Source organism: Pleurodeles waltl, chromosome 8 (genome assembly GCF_031143425.1).
Source record: "Pleurodeles waltl isolate 20211129_DDA chromosome 8, aPleWal1.hap1.20221129, whole genome shotgun sequence".
Lineage (NCBI taxonomy): Eukaryota > Metazoa > Chordata > Amphibia > Caudata > Salamandridae > Pleurodeles > Pleurodeles waltl.
The window spans coordinates 1501569318-1501594111 of NC_090447.1; the positions used below are offsets into that span (position 1 = coordinate 1501569318).

Here is a 24794-nt window from a genome sequence, read left to right on the forward strand (position 1 = left end):
GAAAGAAGGGCTCTTGTTCAAAGCACGTCCAGCAGATATTTCAAATATATCAGGATTAATGATTAACACTGAAAGAACAGCCTGAAATCCTGCAATAAACAGGTGGGTTTACATCCTGTAATACAAAGTTCAATACTTGGGTTTAGAAATTGTTAGTCAATGTAGAAATGTACTTGTAGTATGCTTAGTATATTAACAGATGACTTTAGTGGAGAACTTTTCATATGGGACACACCACATTTAAGTATTATTGGCAGAATAAACTGTTAAGCTAGAAAGTTCAACAGGTATAGAAATTGTCAAACTATTTTGATTCAAAGAAGGTATTTTGCTACAGTGATTTCAAAATTGGAATTGAATATGCATTTAGACCATCTAGTCTTAGAATACAAAAGGCAGTGGTTTCCTTGCAGAGGCTTTATTTGGAAGACTTAGACCAGCATTTTAATAAGTGAGAACATCTTAAATTTGAATTTGAAACACTACTGACAAAACTCCCAGTCCCGTTTTTGGTAAGATTCAATGTACTTCAATGAGTTTATTTGGCATCAGAAAACCCCAGGACTACAATAAAAAAAGATTTAGGGCCTCATTATGTGTCTGGCGGTCCATGGACTGCCAGACTCGCGGTGGCGCTCTGAACACTTCTGACAGGGGCGGTCCGACCGCCACATTATGACCGTGGAGGAGCCGCCACGGTCTGGCCGCCGGCTCCACCAGGTTGCAGACGGCCTGGCGGTGCCAGCAGTCTCAATCCGCCAGGGCAGCGAGTCCCCTTTCCACATGCCTTTGCATGGCAGTCCAACCGCCATGCAAAGGCTGGTGGAAAGGAGGTGCAGGGGGCCCCATGCGGTCTCCTGCACTGCCCATGCACTTGGCATGGAAAGCGCAGGAGCCCCCATGGATAGCCCCGTCACGCTTTTCACTGCGCAACGGATGCTGTTGTACCCGACGCACCACAACATTGCCACCAACTCTATTACGAGCCAGTGTCAATGTTTTGGTATGTTTCCGCCCGCCTTCCCACCAGGAAACTCGTAGTAGGTACCGCGGAGAGACGGCCGCATATGTGGTCATCCCGACGCAAGACTTTGGCGTCATAATGAGGGCCTTAGTCTCCAAATCTGAAGGGATGGAAAATGTTTCCGTATGTAGATTTATAGTTCTCGGCCGCCGTCTTCAAAAGATTTAGATTACTTTTAGGGCCAGCATTTGTGATATTCTTTTGTCTTTTACAGCATACAATCACCTTCAGATGAGCCTTATAGCTCTAAAAGGAAATTGCAAACAGCAGTTACTGTAAATCTCTGGGCACTTTGGCTAGATAAATGGTACATTCAGTTTGGGAATAACAAAGTTTTCAACTCTTTGCTGAAAACCAAATGATCTTTGCCTGCATAATCTCTACTGGGAAAGCATTCCGTGCCATTTCTGATCTGCATCAGGAATGCTCTTCCTCTTACTTTGACAGGGTATTCTCTCTTTCTTAAAGCATTTTAATTGTGAGTTTTTAGTAAACAATATAGCCAGCCATTTAGGTAGGAGTTCACATGATTGCAATTTGGATAAGTCGTCTTCTATAATGGCTTCAAAGAGTATATCAGTCGGTTAACCAAGTCATTAAACTGTGTCAGTGTTAATTTGTACCTCATTACCAACCTTGAGGGTAAGAAGCAGGCTAACAAACCATGTAAAGAAAATAAAAAGTTCAAAATCTAAAGGACAGGTATGACGAGTCAGGTGACTGATTTTGTGGAGGGCAACATCGAGAAAACGTGTGTAAATTCCAGTGAGGGTCTGTCTGCTGAATCTGTAGCCACTGGATATCGGTGTAATATGTTAGGGCTCCTTGTGGGCTACCCGGACCGATGAGGAGCCTCAGGAGAGTAGGGGAGTGAGTGAGAGATCTAGCGGGTGGAGTTCTGAATACCACAATGGACAGGAGGCGGAAGAGGGCAACCTATCCAATTATGTGGCATCCCAGTAATTCAAGGGGGTATGCGGTCATCTTTAGTGTGTTCTTGGAAGGCAAGTGTCAGTTCATCCCACTGCTGCGATGGGGTGTTTCCGGAGCCCTCTGGCCTCCTCCCTGTGCAGGGCCTCAAGCTCCATCTCAGCCCACTGGAATACTAGTACACGCCTGTGAGAACATGCATCGGAGAAGGAGATTTCCATTTCATGGCGATAGAGCACCTAGTAACAGGGCGAGATCTATCAACCTGCTAGTCATCCTTCCTTTCTTTGAGAACCTCAATAGGCCTAATAGGCAACTCTCTGGGGTAAAAAGGTCTTGTCGTCCATCACTGTGGTCAATATGGTACATAATTGACTCCAGTAGGAGGCTAGAACGGGGCAGGTACAGAATATGTGTGCCATGCTTGCGGTGACAGCAAAGCAGCAGGGGCAGTGGGCATTAGCTGTATCGTAAAATGTTTGGAGATGTGCAGGTGTCAAGTATGGAGAATGTATTGGAACCTAGCATTCCATGAAACTTTGTGTACGAGAGAAATGGCTTTGTCCCTTTCTTTGTGGGTGAGACCCCAAGGGCTGTTTGATAAAGGATTTGTTGTTCAATTCAGAATCGCTCTAACAATCTTTTTCCTATAGTGAAACATGTTTAAGGAGGTAGAGGCTGGCAGGGTGGTTTGGTGTGGAGCTCAGTGCCACTAGGATGCACCTTTGTGTCAAGAATAGGCCTGTAGGCAATTCATGCTGTTCACAGCAATTGTGTCAAAAGGAGTTCTTGAAAGAGGACAGTGAATTTCCCCTTTTGTCTAGGATTTTGAGCAGATTATTATTCTTTGTGGGATATCATTACGCTTTTTCCTGTGAAAACACCAGAGCACCTTTAAAGTAATATTCTGTCTAATGAGCCACTGCTAAGGTGTTCTAGATGGAGGGGTTTATGGGACCATTTGCCCAATCACAGTAGTAAGTAAGCTGCAGCAATGCGCAAGTTGAGAGATTCATGGCTCCATGGGGAAGCTTCATCCGAATAGTCTAGTCTGAAGAGCACAATGTTGGAAACGCCAAAGCAGGAAGTGGGCGCTAGGAGAAACACATCCTGCTTTCAGCCCATTCAATTTGAGGGCCCAAGGACTATTCAGTCCCTGTTTCACCATCCTCTATGGTTACTAACTCCTCTTCCTTGAATGACTATTCAAGTGCTTCCGACTTCATTCTCTTGGTGTTGTGGGGGCTGGCAGGGGGCAAGGGAGGGGCGAATCTTGGATGTAAATCTTTGCAATAGTTTGGAGTAACCCTTGATATGCAGTACAGCTCTATTTCTGAAGAGCCAGGCTGTTGGAAAGTAACCTACTGTGAAAGATGACCCACGTATCAAAATCCCCTCTTACCGTGACTTTGAACTCTGAATACATGTACAAATCTCCGGTTTCCATTGTCCTGGAATGCCAGTGACCATGGCCTAAATATTTAGAACAATCTACATAGCTTTTTGTCAATGTTGTTCAAATTACCTCCCCAGATAATCTGTTATACTAGAAATCTGTTGTACTAGAAATTATGGTGTCTCCTAATTTTAGGGAAACCGGTTTGTCTTCAGTCTTAGAATTTGACTAAGCTAATGAGCCTGTAATTCAACTTGCTTCTCACCAATATTAACTTCTCCACATCATCTGTACGCACTTTTCCAAATCAGCAAGGACCTCTTACCATTGGGCACACTGCCAATTCCCTTGAAAGTACGCAGTATGTGGACAAATCACCAGCCTCTCCAGCTCTTGTGCAATTTGCTATATTATTGGTCTCACTTGCATCTCCTGTATCCACACAATTTGCACCATAAGCGTGCATCAAATATCTTTTGGATGAGTTCTTTCATTCCCTTATATCTATCTCTGCTCTAATTGATTCCGCTGAGGGGGATATCTCTATTGCTCTATGCTCAAAACAGTTTATGATGGCTGGTAAATTTGATCAGAGTATTTAGGGGCGAGCACAAAGCGCTCCGACCCCTGTAGTAATATCTCTTTCGGCTTCCAACCATGCCCATGTCACGTCAGTCACTTTCTTTGGGCTTGCCTTTTAAAACCCGCTTGCTTTTATTTGTGAAAGGCATGCATACGTCATCCCTTTTCCAGTGTTTCGCACACCTACACAGCACCGGTAAACTACTTAAAACATACGAGGCTCTATGTTTTCCTCATGGTTTCCAGACTACTTTATCTGTTTATTTTCCACACAGCGTGATCGCGCGGCGGTTTACATAGCGCGATCTGTTTTTCCGTTTTCAATTTCAGGACGATCGTGCTGCATTTTACATAGTCCGATCGCGCTGCGGTTTTTTTTCTTTTAATTTGTGTGGCAAGAAAAGTCCAGTTAGGAGTTTACAATACTTATAGCTCTAACTCAAGCAAATGCGAGACCTGTTGCATTGAAAATGCTTGTTTTGATATTGTTGTTTACAGCAGTGGGTTTTGCCATCGTAGTTGCCGGGTTATGGGTTCCGACGGAACACGCTATTTTGGTTTCATCGTTCATTGTCCAAGATGGCCGAGAGGTTTTTATCACGTCGCCTCCGGGTCAGGCACAGGTGTTGCATTTCTCGTTAACTGGCCCGTTATTTAAGCCCGCCCAAAGTTTGGCGCGGGTTTTCTCTCCTCTTCTACGGTGCGGTACGGGCTTTGGCTCATCTTCATTGTAGGTAAGCGTCGGAGGGTGGGTAATATATGCATCATGGGAGTGGCAGTTACCAAGTACCCCTCAGGGGTAACTTTTAATCTGGCATGCGAGCGGGGGTTGATGTAACGGCTGGAGTGGGAGCTGTGACAGTGGAATGGGCGTCATTGGCTGAGTACATGGGTCTAAATAACTGCTGCGGTGGGTGCTGTGACAGCGGAATGAGTGCTGTGGCATTGCGTTCTGACGCTTTATTTCATGACGGGATGTTTTGAACGCTGTGGGACATGTCTTTTTATAACACTGGCGGCTTTAACAAGTGCGCAGCAGCAATGACATGGGACTGTTTGAATGGGACGTGAAGGGTACTGCTGGGGTTGTGATTACAGTCTTTGTAGACCTAACATTATATTGCAAGACGAAGGATGCATGGAACGTTGTGCGCTAGGTTCAGCATTATACTGTGGGATCTGTACAGATGTGCAGTAGCATCTATTTCTGATTATGTAACTGGTGATTCATGTCACACAGGGAGGTTTGCACGAATTTTAAATGGTACTTTTTGGTGTTTCTGCAACGATCTGTACTTTTCTAAGATTGCTTTCTTTGATTGAAATGTTGCGCTTTCACTATATAATGTTCAAGGGTTCCACTAGGTGCAGGTCGAAATTGACTGAACCCCACAAGTCAAACGACTCTAAGTGAGGATGTTTTGAGCGGACCTTTGGCTTGATCTAGTGATTGGTGACCTACAGGGTATGTATGAATTACATAAAATAAATGTTTGGAATGATGTGATAACGGGGTGGGTCTAACAAACAATATCTTAGAAGCGGATGTCCATGGCAGATGACCCGTGGATCCCGATATTGTGTAGTATTGCTATTTATGCTTAGTTACTATCACTGTTTATTTATTGGGAGTCGTCCCTTCTGTCTGTTAAGCATCATTCTTAATAGGGATGCAGATGTGAGTTTTCACTGTCATGTTCTATTAGGGTGCACTGTTACAACACATTGGAGGCATCGTTGTTATAAGATGAAGTAAGTCTCTCCTTTCTTTGGGGGGTGGCTTGGACGTCACGTTTGTTTGTGAAAAATTAGTTGGGTTTTTTGTTGCGCTTTAAATGTATGTGGCATATCTTGTTGTATTGTTTTGTTAATGTTGTAGCCCTGAAGAAGTTTATGGAAGTAAATGAAACGTGTAGGCTGACTGTGCTTTTATGCTGAAGTTATTGAAAAAGAAAATAAATGTTTATCATTTGAAGACTACAAACCAATAAAATAAGAATTGGAATATTGGACATTCTTAATTAACTAATTTAATGAACATTTGATGGTGCATCATTATTTTCGTTTTAAGATCCTCTTTGGTGCTCTGCTGCAATTGTGCGTTTGTACTTATCATATTTTAACCTTAAATTACACTTTTTCCTTTCCCTCTTCATTCCCCACCCTTCATAGCCTTTCCAATATACAAGACGGGTCGAGAAGAGATATTCTCCTCCCCAACCTCAACTCATGCTCTGCTTGTGACACCCTTAAGGAAAAGTATCATGTCTGGCTCACTTACTGCTGTTTAACTGTGTGGCGTGTGTGATCCACTTGAGACTTAATCTACTATGCCCGAGATTAAAGCCGGACAACTCCTCCACCTCTGATGAATAATGAGTTTTCACTGCTACTGTGAATGGTGTTTGCTTCATGTGTTAGTGTGTCCTATCAGCCTTGCCCTAAAAACCTTTAATAGTTGGGATCAAAGACTCTAAGACGTTGTTTGGAACAGTCGGTGATATTTGCCACAGGAGGTTTCATGTAGGCCTCCCAAGTTATCAATCCATGTGGGACTGGGCCTACTGACGAGTTTCCTCATTCACGTCAGCCCCTTTGGCTGTCACTCTGTCCTCTCATTTGTGCCACAGACCTCACTATGATCGTACTTTTGTCCAAAGGATCAAGCTATTGTGCCCATACACTATGCATCCATCGGTATCCTAGAAAATGTGATCAGGTACGCTTCTCTCCCTCCACGGCAGGAGTTTTAGCAAGTGGTGTTCAGAATTAGTTTGGCTTGATTAAACTAGCATCCTAATGGCTGCTGGCCTTTCACCACTGCAGGTGCCTGAATCCCCAAAACTTAAACTGCATGAGGCAGGCACAAAAGGGATCTTCTGATTGGCTCGTCTCAGGCCCTGCTCTTGCTATATGATGGACTCCATTTCCAGGGCACTTCCTATCAGGATTAAATAGTCACCAACTCTTTCACCATATTATCCGAACGCATAAAGCTGGGTCGCAGAGAACAGAGTCTGCTTTTGTCATTACATTTTAGATAGTTTAGGTGGAAATACTCAGGTTTGGTGGGCAAGGTGGGTGTCGAATTGCTTGAATTATGGCTCGGTTTTACATATGGATGGCAATTTTCTCTGGAGTCAACAACGTCTCCCCTCAAATCCTACCTAAGGCTGCTACATCCTCCATCCCCTGCAGAAGGCACCTGAAAGTGAAAATTACAAGAAATACAAAATGCCAGGCCACAAAACGGCAAAATGAGAAATCAAAGTGGAAGAATCCAAATTATATCCAATAACTGTAGCGAGGCTGGTCCCGATGACACAAAATGAAGAAGAAAAAAAAAGAAAAAAAAAATACCTGCATTCTTTAAGGTCATTAAGGCTTCACACTGTAGTATTCTTCTGGCGTCACGGTTTTAATGCCACCAAAGTAGTCCAAGACCCAGATATTGGTGATGTTCAGCTTGGCAAAGAACCAGCCATGGTCTTTGGGCCAGGTGGTCATCTCCGGGTGTCGACTGAACAATGCCGACTTTGCAAAGTCCATTTCTGTGCCGTTCACCTACCAAATATTAGCACACATGAACTTTTGTCAGTGAAACCAAAACAAACAGATGACCTGCTTAATCTGACTCGATGTGCAGCTAGGGAACTTCCTGCAACCCTCCAGATTGTGCAACATTACATGACTTAGCCAAACAGGTTTCATCTGTGGGTTCTTTAGGCTTTATCTCCATACCTTTGCACCTCTAACCAGAGTTGGACAATGGAAGCATGCTCGGCACACACAACAGAAATCTATAAAGCACGATGTGTTTTCAAGCGCTCTAAAGGCAAGTAAAATGTGGTACATTGCTAGCCTGGTCTTTACATGCAAAAAGAGGCCAGCAACAAAAGAGGAAACATTTAAACATCCATTATATCTGGCTTTTTTGTTTTTATAGGTGAACATGCTTCTTCATAGGTCTAGGTATGTGTGTGTGTGTGTGTGTGTGGTGTGTGTGTCAACACAAGTCTATGGATTGAACGATGGCTGGATGCTGGAGCCGAGTGAGTCAAGTTAGATAAAGGCTGCTTAAGACACGTGTCCCTATCAGCATCAATCCCAGCTACTTGTGTCATTGCCGGGATCTTCAGCTATGTGAGGTCTCTGAGAGGGGCAGGATGCCTATCACTGCTGACAGTGGAAGCACGCATTCTGTGCCACAAGCGAGTGGATTCTCCAGCCAACCTGTGAAACACAGGCAAGCATTTCCCCCAGTAAACCTCAAGCTACCCTTCAAGTCTGAGGTCCAGCTGCCAATGAACAACGAGAATTTCCCTGGTTAATCCAACAGTAATAATAGTGTTTCTAACCAATCCAAACAAATCACACTTTCCAACCACTATTTTATGTTTTCTCCTAGGTGAATGGTTACCGAAGTTCAGGCCCTGCTTGCTGTAAAGAAGGACTATGACCATTAATGGAGTAAGAACGGATACCAAATGCAGTCTCAACTAACGGACTCTTTAAGGAGATGATGGACAAGGGGTCAACCTAACTGCATAACATAAAAGAAAATTATGAAAATTGGGAGATTTCCAAAGCAGAGAAAAGAAGCATGATCAGTAGTAAAGAACAAGTTACTTACCTTCAGCAACGCTCTGTCTGGTGGATAATCTACCTAACCACAGATTTTTCATCTTATAAGTAACTCCAGGATCCAGACTGCTATTGGAGAATTTTTTTCAGCATTTTCCTTACATGTCAGAAGGAGGTGTTGTGCAGCTCTGCATCAGATCAACCCCAAACCTTCGTAATCAGATGGTATCAGTAATATATTGTATTGTATTGCAGATTTATAAAGCACATGCCTACCCAAAAGCTTCCCAGTTCTGCATGACTCATAGCATGCGTTTGTGATCATCTGTGGTGGTACATGGCCAGGCCAAGTTTTAGGAAATTTTATGAATCTGGCCTCGTAGGGTTAATTTCTTCACTTTGTCAGCACTGAGTTCCATAGTTTGGGGGTTAGATGAGAGAAGTATCTCCCTCCCTAGTCTGGTCCTTTGAATTCACAGGACCATCAGAAGTGTTGTGTTGGAGGATCTCAAAATCCTACTGGGGCACAGGGTGACAGATGGGCCCTAATCAAAGAGGGTCCCTTTGTGGTTGATTCCCCTTTGTGCCAGACAGAGCGCCTTAAGTTGTATTCTTTCCTTCACTGGAAGCCAGTGCAGGGTGGCCACAGCACTTTTGCTGCAGTGTATTTGGGTAGCTTAAAGACGGTTCTGCTGCCACGTTTTGGCACCCAGAGTCTCTTGATAATAAATTTGAGTGATCCCTTATACAGGGAATTCCCACAGTCCAGATTGGAAAGAATAAGCGTCTGGGCCACTGTTCTCCTGGACTGTGAGGGTAGCAGGTCTATTATTTTGCGTGGGTTTCCCATCATGGCAAAGCATAAGGTTGTCAGTTTTTTTGTTTGGGCTTCCATGGATAGGGAACTATCCAGACAAATGCCCAAGATTTTTACAGTGGAGAAAGTCAGATCTCAAAATAGGAACCTTAGTATAATGGACCTCAAGAGTCCATGCCACAAAATGGGTAGGTCAGTGACGATTCTGCAGTTAGATCGAGTATCCAGCAGAAAGCACATTACCAAAGGTAAATATCTTGTTCCACTGATGGATATTTCTAACCCCAGAGTCCTCACCTTGTCAGCAGATACCAAAGCAGTACCTCCCCAAGTAGTGTATCTGTGGGATGGCTCAGACCAGGAAATCCTGAGGGATGGAATGGGCAAAATGCCCTTTCCTCCTGGACCTGATTATTCCTGTAGAAGAGCTTCATAAATGTGTGAACTGATAGATGCCTGAAAAACGTCCAAGACACTCTCCTTATTTTGCACTAGGAAGTAATGGGAATAACAACCAGTCCCGACCTCTGATGCCAGAACCCTCTCTATGGTTACCTTTGCTAAGAGAGCCTGAACTTCCCCACGCAGAAAGGACAATCGGTCCTTCAGGATGTGTTGGGGGGGTATGAGGTATATTCGAAGGAGTGGAGAGTAAGAGGAGGATGTATCCATATTGTACGATTTGGAGCACCAAATGATCTGATGTAATGTGGAACCTACTGTAAAGGTAAATGGTGATCCGACCTCCCACCGGGTGATTGCATGCTGCCATGGGTGTGTTTGTGGTGGCTGAGAATAGTGGGCTGCGGTTTGGGTAGTTTGTTGTCCCTGAAGATCCAGAAAATAATGGCCTGATGTCCAGCCTCTTCCTCGAAGGCTTGGAAGACCTGTTGCTGCTGAGGCACAGTCTAATGCGGCCTTCGTGGACATCCCCTTTTTAAGCCTTAAAAGGGGCTTGACTGTTGGGGAAACTGCCTTGAAGTGGTGCTAGTGTCTCCGAAGAGATTGGTGCAATCAAATGGAATGGCAATCAGATATTGTTGGACATCACTAGAAAATTGGTTGAACAGATCCAAGCATGGCGGCGAACCACCAGACTTGTTCTGACTTCCCTACCCAAGCAGTTGCTACTATCCAGGGCTGTGCTTATTACATACTGTGCAGAGTCCTGACCATCCTGAATGACATGCTGGAGGCTGGCTCTGAGGTCTTGCGGCTATACTGGCAAGATATCCTCCAACATGTCCTACAATGCATGCCAGTATCTACCAAAGAGACCACTCGACTTCACTGAATAGATGGCAAGGCTAGATGTGGATGACTTGTGTTTTCCTAATGTTTCCATGCATTTTGACTCCCTATCCAGTAGAGCAGTCAGAACATTTTTTGGGTTCAGCCTGCTCGTAGACACCTGGGCTTTCAGGCATTGGGTGTTGAAGGAGAAAGGTAGGATTATCTGGAGCAGGTCTGTGTCTCCTTGCTTTCTGGCGGTTTGTTGGCAGGCAAGATCCTGGTTTTGCCCAGATGCCTGCATTGTGCCAGTCGAGGCCTCATTAAATGGGCGAAAATGATTCTGTGTTGTCTGTCTTGGATATAGGACCTGTATAAGAATGTTGGTTTTGACCTTAGTAGTGGAAGCTGTAAGTCAAGGACCACTGCTGCCCTCCTAATAGCTGCTTCAAAGGAGGCAGCCTCTTCAGTGGCTGGAGCTGTAACAGGGGAGTGTAGGTCAGTGTCAGGTGAGGCAGTGAGCCCACTAGCATCTTGTAGGCCCAGGAAAAGGTTTTCATTGTTGTACCAAAGTACCCTCTTTCTTGGCATGGCTACCCCCATTTTCTGGCTGTTGTCAGTGTGTTTGACTGTGTCTACGGGGATCCTGCTAACCAGGACCCCAGTAGTTTTGCTCTCTCCTGTAAATTGTACCTTTTTCTTCCCACAATTGGCATACTGCTCCCCCATGTAAGTCCCTAGTATGGAAACCAGAAAGGGAGCACCCTTTCTCACACTCCAGCAAGCAGTCAACCCCAATGCATCATGGTAGATGCAGTCAAAGTTTGTTTTATATCCATAAAGTAAACTGTAGTTTTTCACCTTAGTAAGTGCAGCAAGTGCTGTAAATCTCCGGACACGTGTTTCTGGGTTCAGCCCATCATCAGCAGAGAGCAGCTTTGTCTGTGGGGTTGTGGAAATGCTGCAAAAAGTCCTCAACTTTGTGTACCACTCACTGGCACACAGGCGATCAAACAGAGCTTGTCAGCTCGTTGGCTCAAGGTTGTTGGTGGAATTCCTGCACCGACACCCGTCTGCAATCTTCACTCCAGCGTGGGACATCATCTGCATCCGTCAGGAACTCTTCTCCGGCTCCAGGGTTACAGTTCTGACCTGTTCTTCATCACCGTCGACCAACTCCTGCAAGTACAGCTGGGGGGTAGTAGCTCCTGATCCTCCTGGACTCCTCTGACTCCTGGACTTGTCCCCTAGCTCCACAGGCCTTCTTTCTTCAGGAATCCACCGCTGGTTCTCTTGCAGTCTTGTCTGGGTGTCTTCTTTTTTCTTCTTTTCCTCCTTTGGGGTGGTCTGGGAAAAATCCAGTGATTTATCCCTGCTTTCCTGGTCCCTGTGGGGTACTGGTCGCTGGGTGGGTACTGGGTTACTTACCTCTGTGGTTTTCTAGTACTCCCAGCTCTCCTCTACACATTCTACTTACCTAGGTTGGGCTCCTGTGTTCGCATTTCATATTTTTTAGTATATGGTTTGTGTTACCCCTAGGGTCACTATTGGTTATTGCTATTTGCACTGTTTTCTAACATTTTCTATGCCTATTTCTGATTACTAGTGTATATATTTAGTGCATTACTTACCTCCTATTGGAGGATTGCCCTTCTAGTATTTTGTGGTAATTTGTTCCAAAAATAAAGTACCTTTATTTTTGTACAACTGAGTGTTTTCTTTTATGTGTGTAAGTGCTGTGTGACTACAGTGGTACTGCATGAGCTTTGTATGTCTCCTAGATAAGCCATGGCTGCTCATGCACAGCTACCCCTGAAGAGCCTGGCTTCTAAGCACTGCCTACACTTTACTAAAAGGGGCTACCTGGACCTTGTATAAGGTGTAAGTACCTTAGGTACCCACCACACACCAGGCCAGCTCCTACAATTGTCATAAGCATGATGGCTGTTACCATCGGGGTCAGGCAAGTTATGATGGAGTGGAAGAGTCTTAGAATCAGGGCACGCTAGTAGGCATTATATTCAGAGGAGTGGGGAGGAAGGTGTGAGGTTTGAAACTTCATTGGAGGTTGTGACAGATTTGCTCCCGAAAGGACAACTGGCTCCCCTTCAAGCATCAGTGGCGCTGATGCATAGAGTTCCTGCATGGGTCTTGATCATGTAAGGTACTTCTGGTGAGGTCAGTCCTAGAGTCGGATATGACCCCAAAGTGGGGTCGAGGGGCTCAGATCTACCAGCAGTAACCCGACTGTATGCACCCTTCGCATCTTTAAGAACTCCAGAGGGATCTGGCAGAATACAGAATAGCTGCATTATGTAACCCCTGAATTCCTTGACATGTTGCAGCGTTACAGATGGACCTGAGAATCCGGATTGCATTGGAACAAGGGCCACAGCCAATTCCCAAAGAAGGAGGCCGGGTTCACAGTTTGGAGTTACTCACACATCATATGACTCTGTTTTGTGGGAGCAGCAGGAGAAAGGGAGCCATGTTTGGAATTCTAGTGCTTCTTCTCGACTTAACTAATGACTTGGATCTCCAAGAGAATCGGTCAGGAAATCTGCCTTGGGAATGAGAAAAAGTCTGTGTCCTCGACTTTGAGTGGGATCAGGCCTTCCTAAGTGATTTTAAATGTTCTGTGACGTATGACTTGGTTTTGCGATCCCGGGTGGCCTTTGAATTCAACTCCGTGCACTTGTTGCACCAGTAGAATCATGTGAGGCGCCCGACACTAGAAACAGAGGGTCCGTCACTGATATCTGCTTATGGCAGTTCTCTTACAAGGTTTAAACCCAGTTGTTTGAGGAGGGGACATGCCCATTCCATAATAGAAACATTTTTGAGAAACAAGGCCTGATAGAATTCTAGGGAGCAAGATGGGGATCTGAGTCAGCGCCAGAATACGCAGCAAGAAAGGGAACACACGTCACTGCGCTGATGTGGTGACTATGTAGAGGCCCGGACGCCACAAACTGGGCAGGACAAATCACATGCAGAGCTGCACGAAACCACCTACTCACGCGCAATGGAATTGCTGATGAAAATTCTCTGGAACCAGTCTGGTACCTGAAGATATCAGTGAGGAATCTGCAATTAAACTAACATGTGTCTGACTTTTAAAAATAATGGCCGGTATTAGTTAAAAACATGTTGAAATAAGAGTTATTCTGTAATGTGAAATATCTGATTAGTAACGAAATAGAGACCCATTTCTTGTTTTCCTTTCTAACCTCTATGTATTCAGCATTTCCCTGAAGGACAAGAAAGGTTTAACAGCAGGCTCCAGTTCAAAAATTGTTCACCTATTTTAATTTAACAGCATTAATCTCCACTCTTGGAGTTGCACTTTTAAGTGAACTAGAAGCACCATAGGTTATTTAAGACTGGATGTTTTCAGGACTGTCAAAAACAAGTCTAAGTCTCAGATTCCAATAAACTAGTCCGCAGATCAGCTCAACATTTACGAAGAGGGAGAAGGACTACAGCCCTTGAACCGTTGGGAGGGATCTGACATTAGTATCTTGATCTTCCTTCTTTTACTCTCATCGTATTTAATAAGTGCCCGAGGCAGAAGCACCCCAATACTGTAATTTCTAAAACATATTCAGACTAAAAAGGTTGTTGTTATCACAGGTCCTAAAATTTTCTGAGTGGTTGCATTCCTTTTGAGAGCAGTGCTGTATTGGCATTATAGAAGTGCAGGTCCTCATCATCTCAGAGTACCTGCTTATTACTGAGAAGAGTGGGTACGTTCCAATTAAAAGTATTTCATGTCTGTATGAGAAGTACTGGGCCTCTCCTTTTAACTTCAGGTACAGATAGCTGAAAGCACTTGCCCATTTAAAGCACGGTTTGAAAGGCACTTTGCAGTTTCATTATGAGTCCAGAGATTCTCCTAATCATAAACTGGTAGTGAGGGCCCTGGAAAGAAGTATCTGGCAATGCCATTATCAATATCCATGTAGTGAGGCCTTCTTGGGCCCTCATTGGTACTCCATTTTAGCTTAGTTTTATATTTTACACGTTTTAGCAGTCATCACATTTTAGTGATGACATTTTACCCGCTTTATGTTTGCACAATACAATTCCAAGAACACATTGTATACGCTGCTTGTTTCTCGATGTGTAATCTGTACACTCTGTTCAAGGCTAGGAACACAGTAGAAGCTATCCTAATTCTTGCTTTGCCCGTTCAGACACAGCTTCTAACATCTAGACATATCACTGCATTAGAGCTGTGCCTCTAACACAGGGTGGTTTTGATTATATAAACTGCGCACTACTCCAGAAGTGTCAGTGGAGCATTCTGGCCACTACTGGCCTGGAATGAATGCTGTGTTCGATACGCAGCTTTGCTTACACTGATCCCTCACTTCTCAGAGAAGGATTGCCAACTTCTCTCTAGACTAGAACCCTAGCTCAGCTCCCCATGTATGGGGGTCTCAGTCTATTCCATTAGGTCGGGCACAGGCAGAGGGTATACCCACTATGCTCTCAGATTGTAGACAGTGCCAGGGAGGAAGATACAGATCTAAGATTACCATGGTTGGATTGTTCATTCTTTTCACTATGTTAGTAATGCTAGGTATAATGCTTTGTTTCATCTGTCTAATTATCACAGCTCATTCTCTCAATTCAAGAATACGATTATTTTCAATAAATGTTTGAAAATCTTTATTTGTATCTTTCTTGTGTTTACCCTGGTCATGCATGAGTAAATAACTCAGCAGTTTTGCGGTAAGTACTCGACTTACAGTTCCAGTCTACGAGGGTTAAAATGTCCACTGGTTGGGGTTCAAGTTGACCCCAGCAACATGGGGCGGCCAGGTGCAGAGGTCAAAGTTGGTGTCGAATTTAAAATGGGATTGTAAGGAAATGGCTCCCTGTTGCAATTACCCCCCCCCCCACTTTTTGCCTGATACTGATGCTGACTTGAATGAGAAGTGTGCTGGGACCCTGCTAACCAGGCCCCAGCACCAGTGTTCTTTCACCTAAAATGTACCATTGTCTCCACAATTGGCACAACCTTGGCACCCAGGTAAGTCCCTTGTAACTGGTACCCCTGGTACCAAGGGCCCTGATGCCAGGGAAGGTCTCTAAGGGCTGCAGTATGTCTTATGCCACCCTAGGGACCCCTCACTCAGCACAGACACTGCTTGCCAGCTTGTGTGTGCTGGTGGGGAGAAACTTACTAAGTCGACATGGCACTCCCCTCAGGGTGCCATGCCAACCTCACACTGCCTATGGCATAGGTAAGTCACCCCTCTAACAGGCCTTAGAGCCCTAAGGCAGGGTGCACTATACCACAGGTGAGGGCATAGGTGCATGAGCACTATGCCCCTACAGTGTCTAAGCAAAACCTTAGACATTGTAAGTGCAGGGTAGCCATAAGAGTATATGGTCTGGGAGTCTGTCAAAAACAAACTCCACAGCTCCATAATGACTGCACTGAATACTGGGAAGTTTGGTATCAAACTTCTCAGAATAATAAACCCACACTGATGCCAGTGTTTGATTTATTAAAAAATGCACACAGAGGGCATCTTAGAGATGCCCCCTGTATTTTACCCAATTGTTCAGTGCAGGACTGACTGGTCTGTGCCAGCCTGCTGCTGAGAGACGAGTTTCTGACCCCATGTGGTGAGGGCATTTGTGCTCTCTGAGGACAGAAACAAAAGCCTGCTCTGGGTGGAGGTGCTTCACACCTCCCCCTGCAGGAACTGTAACACCTAGCAGTGAGCCTCAAAGGCTCAGGCTTCGTGTTACAATGCCCCAGGGCACTCCAGCTAGTGGAGATGCCTGCCCCCTGGACACAGCCCCCCACTTTTGGCGGCAAGTCCAGGAGAGATAATGAGAAAAACAAGGAGGAGTCACCCACCAGTCAGGACAGCCCCTAAGGTGTCCTGAGCTGAGGTGACCCCTGCCTTTAGAAATCCTCCATCTTGATTTTGGAGGATTCCCCCAATAGGATTAGGGATGTGCCCCCCTCCCCTCAGGGAGGAGGCACAAAGAGGATGTAGCCACCCTCAAGGACAGTAGCCATTGGCTACTGCCCTCCCAGACCTAAACACACCCCTAAATTCTGTATTTAGGGGCACCCCAGAACCTAGGAAACTAGATTCCTGCAACCTAAGAAGAAGAGGACTGCTGAACTGAAAACCTGCAGAGAAGACGGAGACACCAACTGCTTTGGCCCCAGCTCTACCGGCCTGTCTCCCCACTTCTAAAGACACTGCTCCAGCGACGCGTTCCCAGGGTCCAGCAACCTCTGAAACCTCAGAGGACTACCCTGCATCTAGAAGGAACAAGAACTTCCGAGGACAGCGGCTCTGTTCCCCAAAGACTGCAACTTTGCAACAAAGAAGCAACTTTGAAACAACACACGTTTCCTGCCGGAAGCGTGAGACTTTGCACTCTGCACCCGACGCCCCCGGCTCGACTTGTGGAGAACAAACACCACAGGGAGGACTCCCCGGCGACTACGAGACTGTGAGTAGCCAGAGTTGAACCCCCTGACCCCCCACAGCGACGCCTGCAGAGGGAATCCCGAGGCTCCCCCTGACCGCGACTGCCTGCTTCAAAGACCCGACGCCTGGTAAAGACACTGCACCCGCAGCCCCCAGGGCCTGAAGGATCCGACCTCCAGTGCAGGAGCGACCCCCAGGTGGCCCTCTCACTTGCCCAGGTGGTGTCTACCCCGAGGAGCCCCCCCCCATGCCTGCATCGCTGAAGAGACCCCTTGGTCTCCCATTGAATCCTATTGCGAACCCGACACCTGTTTGCACACTGCACCCGTCCGCCCCCGTGCTGCTGAGGGTGTACTTTTTGTGTTGACTTGTGTCCCCCCCCGGTGCCCTACAAACCTCCCCTGGTCTGCCCTCCGAAGACGCGGGTACTTACCTGCTGGCAGACTGGAACCGGGGCACCCCCTTTTCCACTGAAGCCTATGCGTTTTGGGCACCACTTTGACCTCTGCACCTGACTGGCCCTGAGCTGCTGGTGTGGTAACTTTGGGGTTGCTCTGAACCCCCAACGGTGGGCTACCTTGGACCCAAACTTGAACCCCGTAGGTGTTTTACTTACCTGCAAAAACTAACAAACACTTACCTCCCCCAGGAACTGTTGAAAATTGCACTGTCTAGTTTTAAAATAGCTATATGTCATTTGTGTGAAAACTGTATATGCTATTTTGCTAATTCAAAGTTCCTAAAGTTCCTAAGTGAAATACCTTTCATTTGAAGTATTACTTGTAAATCTTGAACCTGTGGTTCTTAAAATAAACTAAGAAAAGATATGTTTCTATACAAAAACCTATTGGCCTGGAATTGTCTCTGAGTGTGTGTTCCTCATTTATTGCCTGTGTGTGTACAACAAATGCTTAACACTACTCCTTTGATAAGCCTGCTGCTCGACCACACTACCACAAAATAGAGCATTAGAATTATCTTTTTTTGCCACTATCTTACCTCTAAGGAGAACCCTTGGACTCTGTGCATACTATTCCTTACTTTGAAATAGTGCATACAGAGCCAACTTCCTACAGGGATCCTACGGAGACTGGGGGCATTCTGAAATGTTTCTGCGAGCAGGTAAATATGTGCGACTGTGGAGGGAAGACCTGGGGGATTTAGGTGAGCACAGGGGCACAGGTCAGCATCAAACACCCACCCACAGTGGCACAGATTCGGCCGGGTGCAGGGTGCAAACACAGTGTCGGGCCCCCAACAGTTTTCAATAGGAGGACCCTGGGGGGGTCACAAAGATGCTGCAGGCTGGGTTCAGGGGGTCTATTCCGGGAAATCACAGGCTGGACAAAGAGGAGGGCTGCCTGCTGAACGTTGCTGGACTGGTGGGTCAGATTCTGCAAGGCCAGGGGGCTGCAGGTGCAGGGGTATCTTTAGGCTTTGGAAATCTTCATCCAGTTCTCTTGCGGTCGGGAGGGGGAGGGGCTCCAAATTTAGGCTGCAGGTTTTGTTTTGTTGGCCAGGAGGGGTCAACCCAGGGCGGACACAAGATCGGAATCGCCTGGGGACAGGCTATGGTCCGGTGGGCCACCTGAACTCTGGCTGTGGGCGTCAGGTGCAGAGTAGGCAGCACTCACATATCCGGAGCAGTTCTGGAGTCCTTATTGGAGTTTCCTGTGGACAGGGCAGCTGTCCTCAATAGTTCTTGGTATTCTGGTGGGCAGGCAGTCCTCTGGGGGTTTGAGGAGGTTGCTGGTCCTACAAGATCTGTTGCCTTTTTGTAGCAGGGCTTCTGAAGCTGCAGACAGGCCGGTAGGGTTGGGCCAAGTCGGTTGGTGTTTGGAGTCTTCTCTGCTGGGGGGGTCAGCTTAGCAATCCTTCTCCTTTCTCTTTTCATGAGGTCACCAGGAAACTGACAAGCTAGGTTCAGGGGAGCCCTTTCTTCGTTCTTGAGATCGCCAGGAATCTGACGAGCTAGGCTCAGGGGAGCCCCTAAATCCTAGATTTAGGGGCATTACAGGGGTCAGATAGAAGTATGCAATGACTACTGTCCCTGAGGGTGACTACACCCTTCTGGTGTCCACTCCCTTTTGGGAGGGGGAACACAGTCCTAACCCTATTGGTCCCTGTCCTCCAAACTAAGATGGAGGATCCTGCAGGGAGGGGTGTCACTTCACCTTTGACACCTTAGGGGTGGTCCTAGCTGGAGTGGTCACTCCCCCCGTTTTCCATAATTTTCCCACCAGACTTGCTACCAAAGGTGGGGCTTTGTCCGGGGGCGGGCATCTCCACTAGCTGGAATGCCCTGGTACACTGTAACAGGAGGCCTGGGCCTTTGAGGCTCACCGCCAAGTGCTGCAGTTCCTGTAGGGGGAGATGTGAAGCACCTCCACCCTGAGCAGGTTTTGTTTTTGACCTCAGAACGCACAAAGGCTCTCACTCCATGAGGACAGTCACCTGTCTGGAAGTGGCAGCCTGGCACAGACTGGTCAGTCCTGCACTAAAGGGTTGGTTTAAATACAAGGGACATCTCTAAGATCCCCTGTGTGTACATTTTACAATAAATCCAAAACTGGCATCAGTGTGGGTTTATTGTGCTGAGACGTTTGACACCAAACTTCCCAGACTTCAGTGAAGCCATCATGGAGCTGTGGAGTTCGTAATGACAAACTCCCAGCCCATGTACTCAATATGGCCACACTGCACTTACAATGTCTAAGAATGGGCTTAGACACTGTAGGGGCATATTGCTCATGCAGCTATGCCCACACCTGTGGTATTGTGCACCCTGCCTTAGTGCTGTAAGGCCTGCTAGAGGGGTGACTTACCTATGCCACAGACAGTAGTTTGTGGGCATGGTACCCTGAGAGGGATGCCATGTTGACTTTCCCCATTTTCTTCCCACCAACACACACAAGCTGCAATGGCAGTGTGCATTTGGTTGGTGAGGGGTCCCTTACGGTGGCACAATACATGCTGCAGCCCTTAGGGACACTCCCTGGTCACAGAGCCCTTGGTACCATTGGTACCTTTTACAAGGGACTTAGCTGTGCACCAGGGGTGTGCCAATTGTGGAAACAATGGTACAGTTTTGTGAAAGAACACTGGTGCTGGGGCCTGGTTAGCAGGATCCCAGCACACGCTCAGTCAAGTCAGCATCAGTATCAGGCAAAAAGTGAGGGGAAACCATGCCAAAAGGGGCACTTTCCAACCGACATTTTTTTATAGTGCATACTCAACCCGACCAAAAGATGCTGGAGAGCTTTACATGAACACCAATTACATTAAACAAGTTGACATTTGTTTCTTTTTTTTTTAGGCAGGGGAGTTAAGTTTGCCCAGAATCACAGGATGCTGAGTAGATTCCAAGACTCAAACCTGGCTCCACAGTGCCAAAGTCAGCAGCTCTTCCCATAGTGCCACATCCTTCAAACCCTCTACATCCACTCCTTCTCCATTATGCTTCTTAGGACTGCTTGCGTCAGGTTAGCAAACAAGCACTGGCAAAGCCAATAAATCTTACTTATGCAAGACCTATTGAGCTGGTCAATGTTTTCAACCATGTTGTACAACTGCGTTACTGTGCAGCCTGGTTGAAAGTAAACAAATAAGTGCTATAAAGTGGCCAGCGTTGACAGCATCATAATATATTTTATTTTAATTTTAGCCATACTGCGCAGCAGCAACCCAGCTGTACAACATGGTTAAAAAACACATTGACAAAGTCAATAGCTCATACATAGACAAGACCTATTTGCTTTGCTAATGCCTGTTCCATTTCTGCACTTTTCCAACCTCTGGGAAGAAGACAGAACATGACCACAGGGTATTTCCTCTCTGTGCAATCTAAATGGAGAAACGTTTGTCAGATCAGCCTTGAGTAGAGTGAAATGCTATGTCACAACAAGCTATGTGAAACAACTCCATCCCTCCATCACAGGACCTCTGCGACTCCCTCTCGACCTTCTTCCACCACAAGATCACCGACATATACAACAGATTCCCGACCACCGACGCAAATCCCCCCCCCCCCGGAACCCGCGTCCGACATCGCCACCATCCTCACCTGGAGCCCAACCACCACCGAGGAGACCACCCGCGTCATGAACTCGATCCACTCCGGATCCCCATCGGACCCCTGCCCGCACCACATCTACAACAAAGCCGACGACATCATCGCACCGCACCTCCGAGATGTCATCAACGCCTCCCTCACCACCGCCACCTTCCCGGAGAACTGGAAACACGCAGAGCTCAACGCCCTCTTAAAGAAACCCACAGCAGACCCCACCGAACTCAAAAACTTCCGGCCCATCTCTCTCCTGCCGTTCCCCGCCAAAGTGATTGAGAAAATTGTCAACACTCAACTCACCAACGCCCTGGAAACCAACGACTCCCTCGACCCCACACAGTTCGGTTTCAGGACCAACCACAGCACCGAAACCGCCCTCATCGCAGCCACGGACAACATCAGAGCCCTGACCGACAAGGGTGAGACCGTGGCCCTCGTACTCCTGGACCTCTCCGCAGCCTTCGACACGGTCTGCCACCGCACCCTGATACGACGCCTCAGCAACGCCGGCATCAGAGGCAAGGCCCTCGAATGGATCATCTCCTTCCTCTCCGGAAGGACTCATAGAGTCCGCCTGCCCCCCTTCAGATCCACAGCCACGGAGATCATCTACGGCGTACCTCAAGGATCCTCCCTCAGCCCCACTCTCTTCAACATCTACATGACCCCCCTGGCGAACATCGCACGCAAACACGGACTCAACCTAATATCATACGCCGACGACACCCAGCTCATCTTATCCCTCACAAACAACCCCACCTCAGCTAGGACCAGATTTCATGAAGGAATGAAGGAAGTGGCGAACTGGATGACAGACAGCCGCCTGAAACTGAACGCCGACAAGACGGAGGTCCTCATCCTCGGCCCCACCCCCACCGCATGGGACGACTCCTGGTGGCCCCCCGCCCTAGGCAGCACTCCCCAACCCACCGACCACGCACGCAACCTCGGCTTCATCCTGGACTCATCCCTCACCATGACCAGACAGGTGAACTCGGTGACCTCAGCATGCTTCAACACCCTACGCATGCTCCGCAAGATCTTCCGCTGGATCCCCACCAACACCAGGAAGACTGTCACCCACGCCCTCGTCACCAGTCGCTTGGACTACGGGAACACCCTGTACGCGGGCATCACCACCAAGCTGCTGAGGAAACTCCAACGGATCCAGAACGCTGCCGCAAGACTCATCCTGGACATCCCTCGCCACCACCACATCTCAGGACACTTGAAAAAACTCCATTGGCTCCCCGTCAACAAGAGGATCACCTTCCGACTCCTCACCCACGCACACAAAGCCCTTCACAACCTCGGACCCAAACTCATCAACAACCGCGTCTCCTTCTACACTCCTCTGCGCACTCTACGATCCGCCGGACAGGCCCTGGCAGCCGTACCCCGCATTCGCAAAGCCACCGCCGGAGGAAGATCCTTCTCTTTCCTGGCAGCGAAGACCTGGAACTCTCTGCCCAGCCACCTTCGCGCCATACCTGAACACCTCTCCTTCAGAAGGCAGCTCAAGACCTGGCTCTTCAAGCACTGACCCCCCCCCCCCCCCCCCCCCCAGCGCCTTGAGACCCTTTATGGGTGAGTAGCGCGCTTTATAAATGCGAATGATTGATTGATTGTCAAAGCTTTGCATGCTAACCACTGCAAAGGAAAAATTCTAGATTTTGAGCCTCTTCTGCACCTTACAGAAAGACAGATTCTTCTGCTTATGACTAAAACTTGCAAAGGCAGAAAAGGTAAAAATGGCATGCAATACCTCAATATTGCCACTGAAACATTAATTTGTTTTATACAACACCTGACATGTATGCTTGATATCCAATTAAGGATATTTTTTATGCACACAACTAAAACAGCTAGTTAATAAGGGTTGTGTGAAACTCATCATTTACTGTAGTGTACTTATGGAAAATTACTGCAAAATTAGACGTAATTATGCAAAATGCATGGTCGCATTCACAACACTGCCACTTGTGTTCAGAATTGTAGTTTTGCGCTCAAAAATTACCTGAACTGTCCTGTTGGTAAAAAAAAAAATTCTACCTGAAAGGCTGATCACTTTAACAAAGTGAAAAGTGTTACTTGCCTGTAAACCGTTTTCTTTGCCAAATCTAAACAAAGTGGTGTTGAAGATTGCTTACTGTCTGGTTAATACGGAGTCACAGATTTCAGTTGGTATCCTGACACTTGGATTCAGATGACCACCATCTATGGTACATTTTGAATGTAATCCAGAACTCCACCAGGAAGAGAATCAAGCGTTTTTAAGGAAAATGTCTGTACTCTTATCCTTTTAGTGGCCACCTGGCTAGGAACTTACCAATTTTGGTGAGCCAACGTTTACTATGCTACAGTATCTCATGCACATCAAGATCAGAGAGCTACTAAGCTCCAATGGGTGCCTAGTTCACAGAAAGGAGGACCTTTCAGAACATACAGTAGTTAGATATAGGTATCCTTGCTCAAGAAAGCAAATATATCCGTGACGTTCTCCCAATATAAAATGTGTTAACAAAATAGGACTGATCTTGTAAGTTTGATGATCAATTACTAGCTAATTCACAAAAACAGTTGGAGTACCTTGTTAGCTAGGAAGAATTCATGCTGACTGCACAACTTATCCAACTTATCTATCTACAGGCCCAAAGATAAGAGAGACAGCATTAGCTGGGTCCACACAAGCAATTGATCTGGAAAAGGTGCTTAGTGTTTGAAGTACGATCCAAAGTCAAGTCTCTTTGTGTTTTTTCTTTAGCCTCTGAAGACAAGACTGAGAGGAGGTGGTAAGAAAAAAAAACTATTGTGACATCCTGCCTCGATGGCACGAACTGCAAAACATGTCTTTATAAACATTTGCACTGAACATTAAGAGTGACATTACATTTGACAGGGAAACTCTGAAAGGTAGGACACCCAATTGCTACATTTTCAGACTCAGGAAAGGGTTCAATGACTTAGTTTGGGTTCAGACTTTAAAACATCAATACCTCTTAAATGTATTACAGAGGAGAAAGGGTGCCATGTAACATGACCAGCAATTAGGATAAGCTTGACTCCAGGGATCAAGGTCAAGCGTTCACCTTGAAATCAAAAGTGTAGGAAAGATTGCAGTGGATTTGTTGCAATAAGGAGGTATGTGTGTTGGCTTTTGCAACTCTTTCAAGGCTTAAGGTGAAAGCTAGCCCCTTGAATAGGGTGACTTTTCAACAGTTGGGAATGAAAGGACTCGAAGGCAAGTACACCGAGAGTAGAAGAGTAAAAGCCTCCTCCATGAAAGCTGTGAAGGAGGATAATTGTCATTGCTCGTTGGACACTGCCCATGCGTGGATTACCAATCTGGAAGAAGTTGAGTGCACTATGAAAGAAAGAGAGGCATACTGACAGGTTCAAACTCATATGCTACATGTTCACCTTACAACCCATCAAAAGCAGCAAAACAATGACTGAAGAATTTAAGCCTAAAATAGAATGGCTATATTGGGGTTCCTTTGATTGATCCGTCTTGTTCAGTTAAACGTTTCATAAAAATCTGAATTCTCGGGAAAGTCTTCAATTGAAAAAGAACCTTCTGTTTGTCATTAATTTACTTTTATTGACAAACCATTTGATAATATTAAAGGAGGCAAACTGTGTGAGTGATAGATGCAGTGCGAAATGCAGCACATCATAGTCCTGTATAATTTTGT

General features: G+C 46.4%; 1 protein-coding gene across 1 annotated transcript in view; it reads right to left on the minus strand.

Annotated features, from left to right (window-relative positions):
• The window catches only part of CREG1 (cellular repressor of E1A stimulated genes 1), a 58373-nt gene that overhangs the window by 14102 nt on the left and 19477 nt on the right, over positions 1 to 24794 (minus strand). The window contains exon 3 of the mRNA XM_069202762.1: positions 7293 to 7496. Coding sequence (XP_069058863.1) covers positions 7311 to 7496 — 186 coding nt within the window. The 3' untranslated portion in view covers positions 7293 to 7310. The remainder of the gene's footprint in view (positions 1 to 7292; positions 7497 to 24794) is intronic.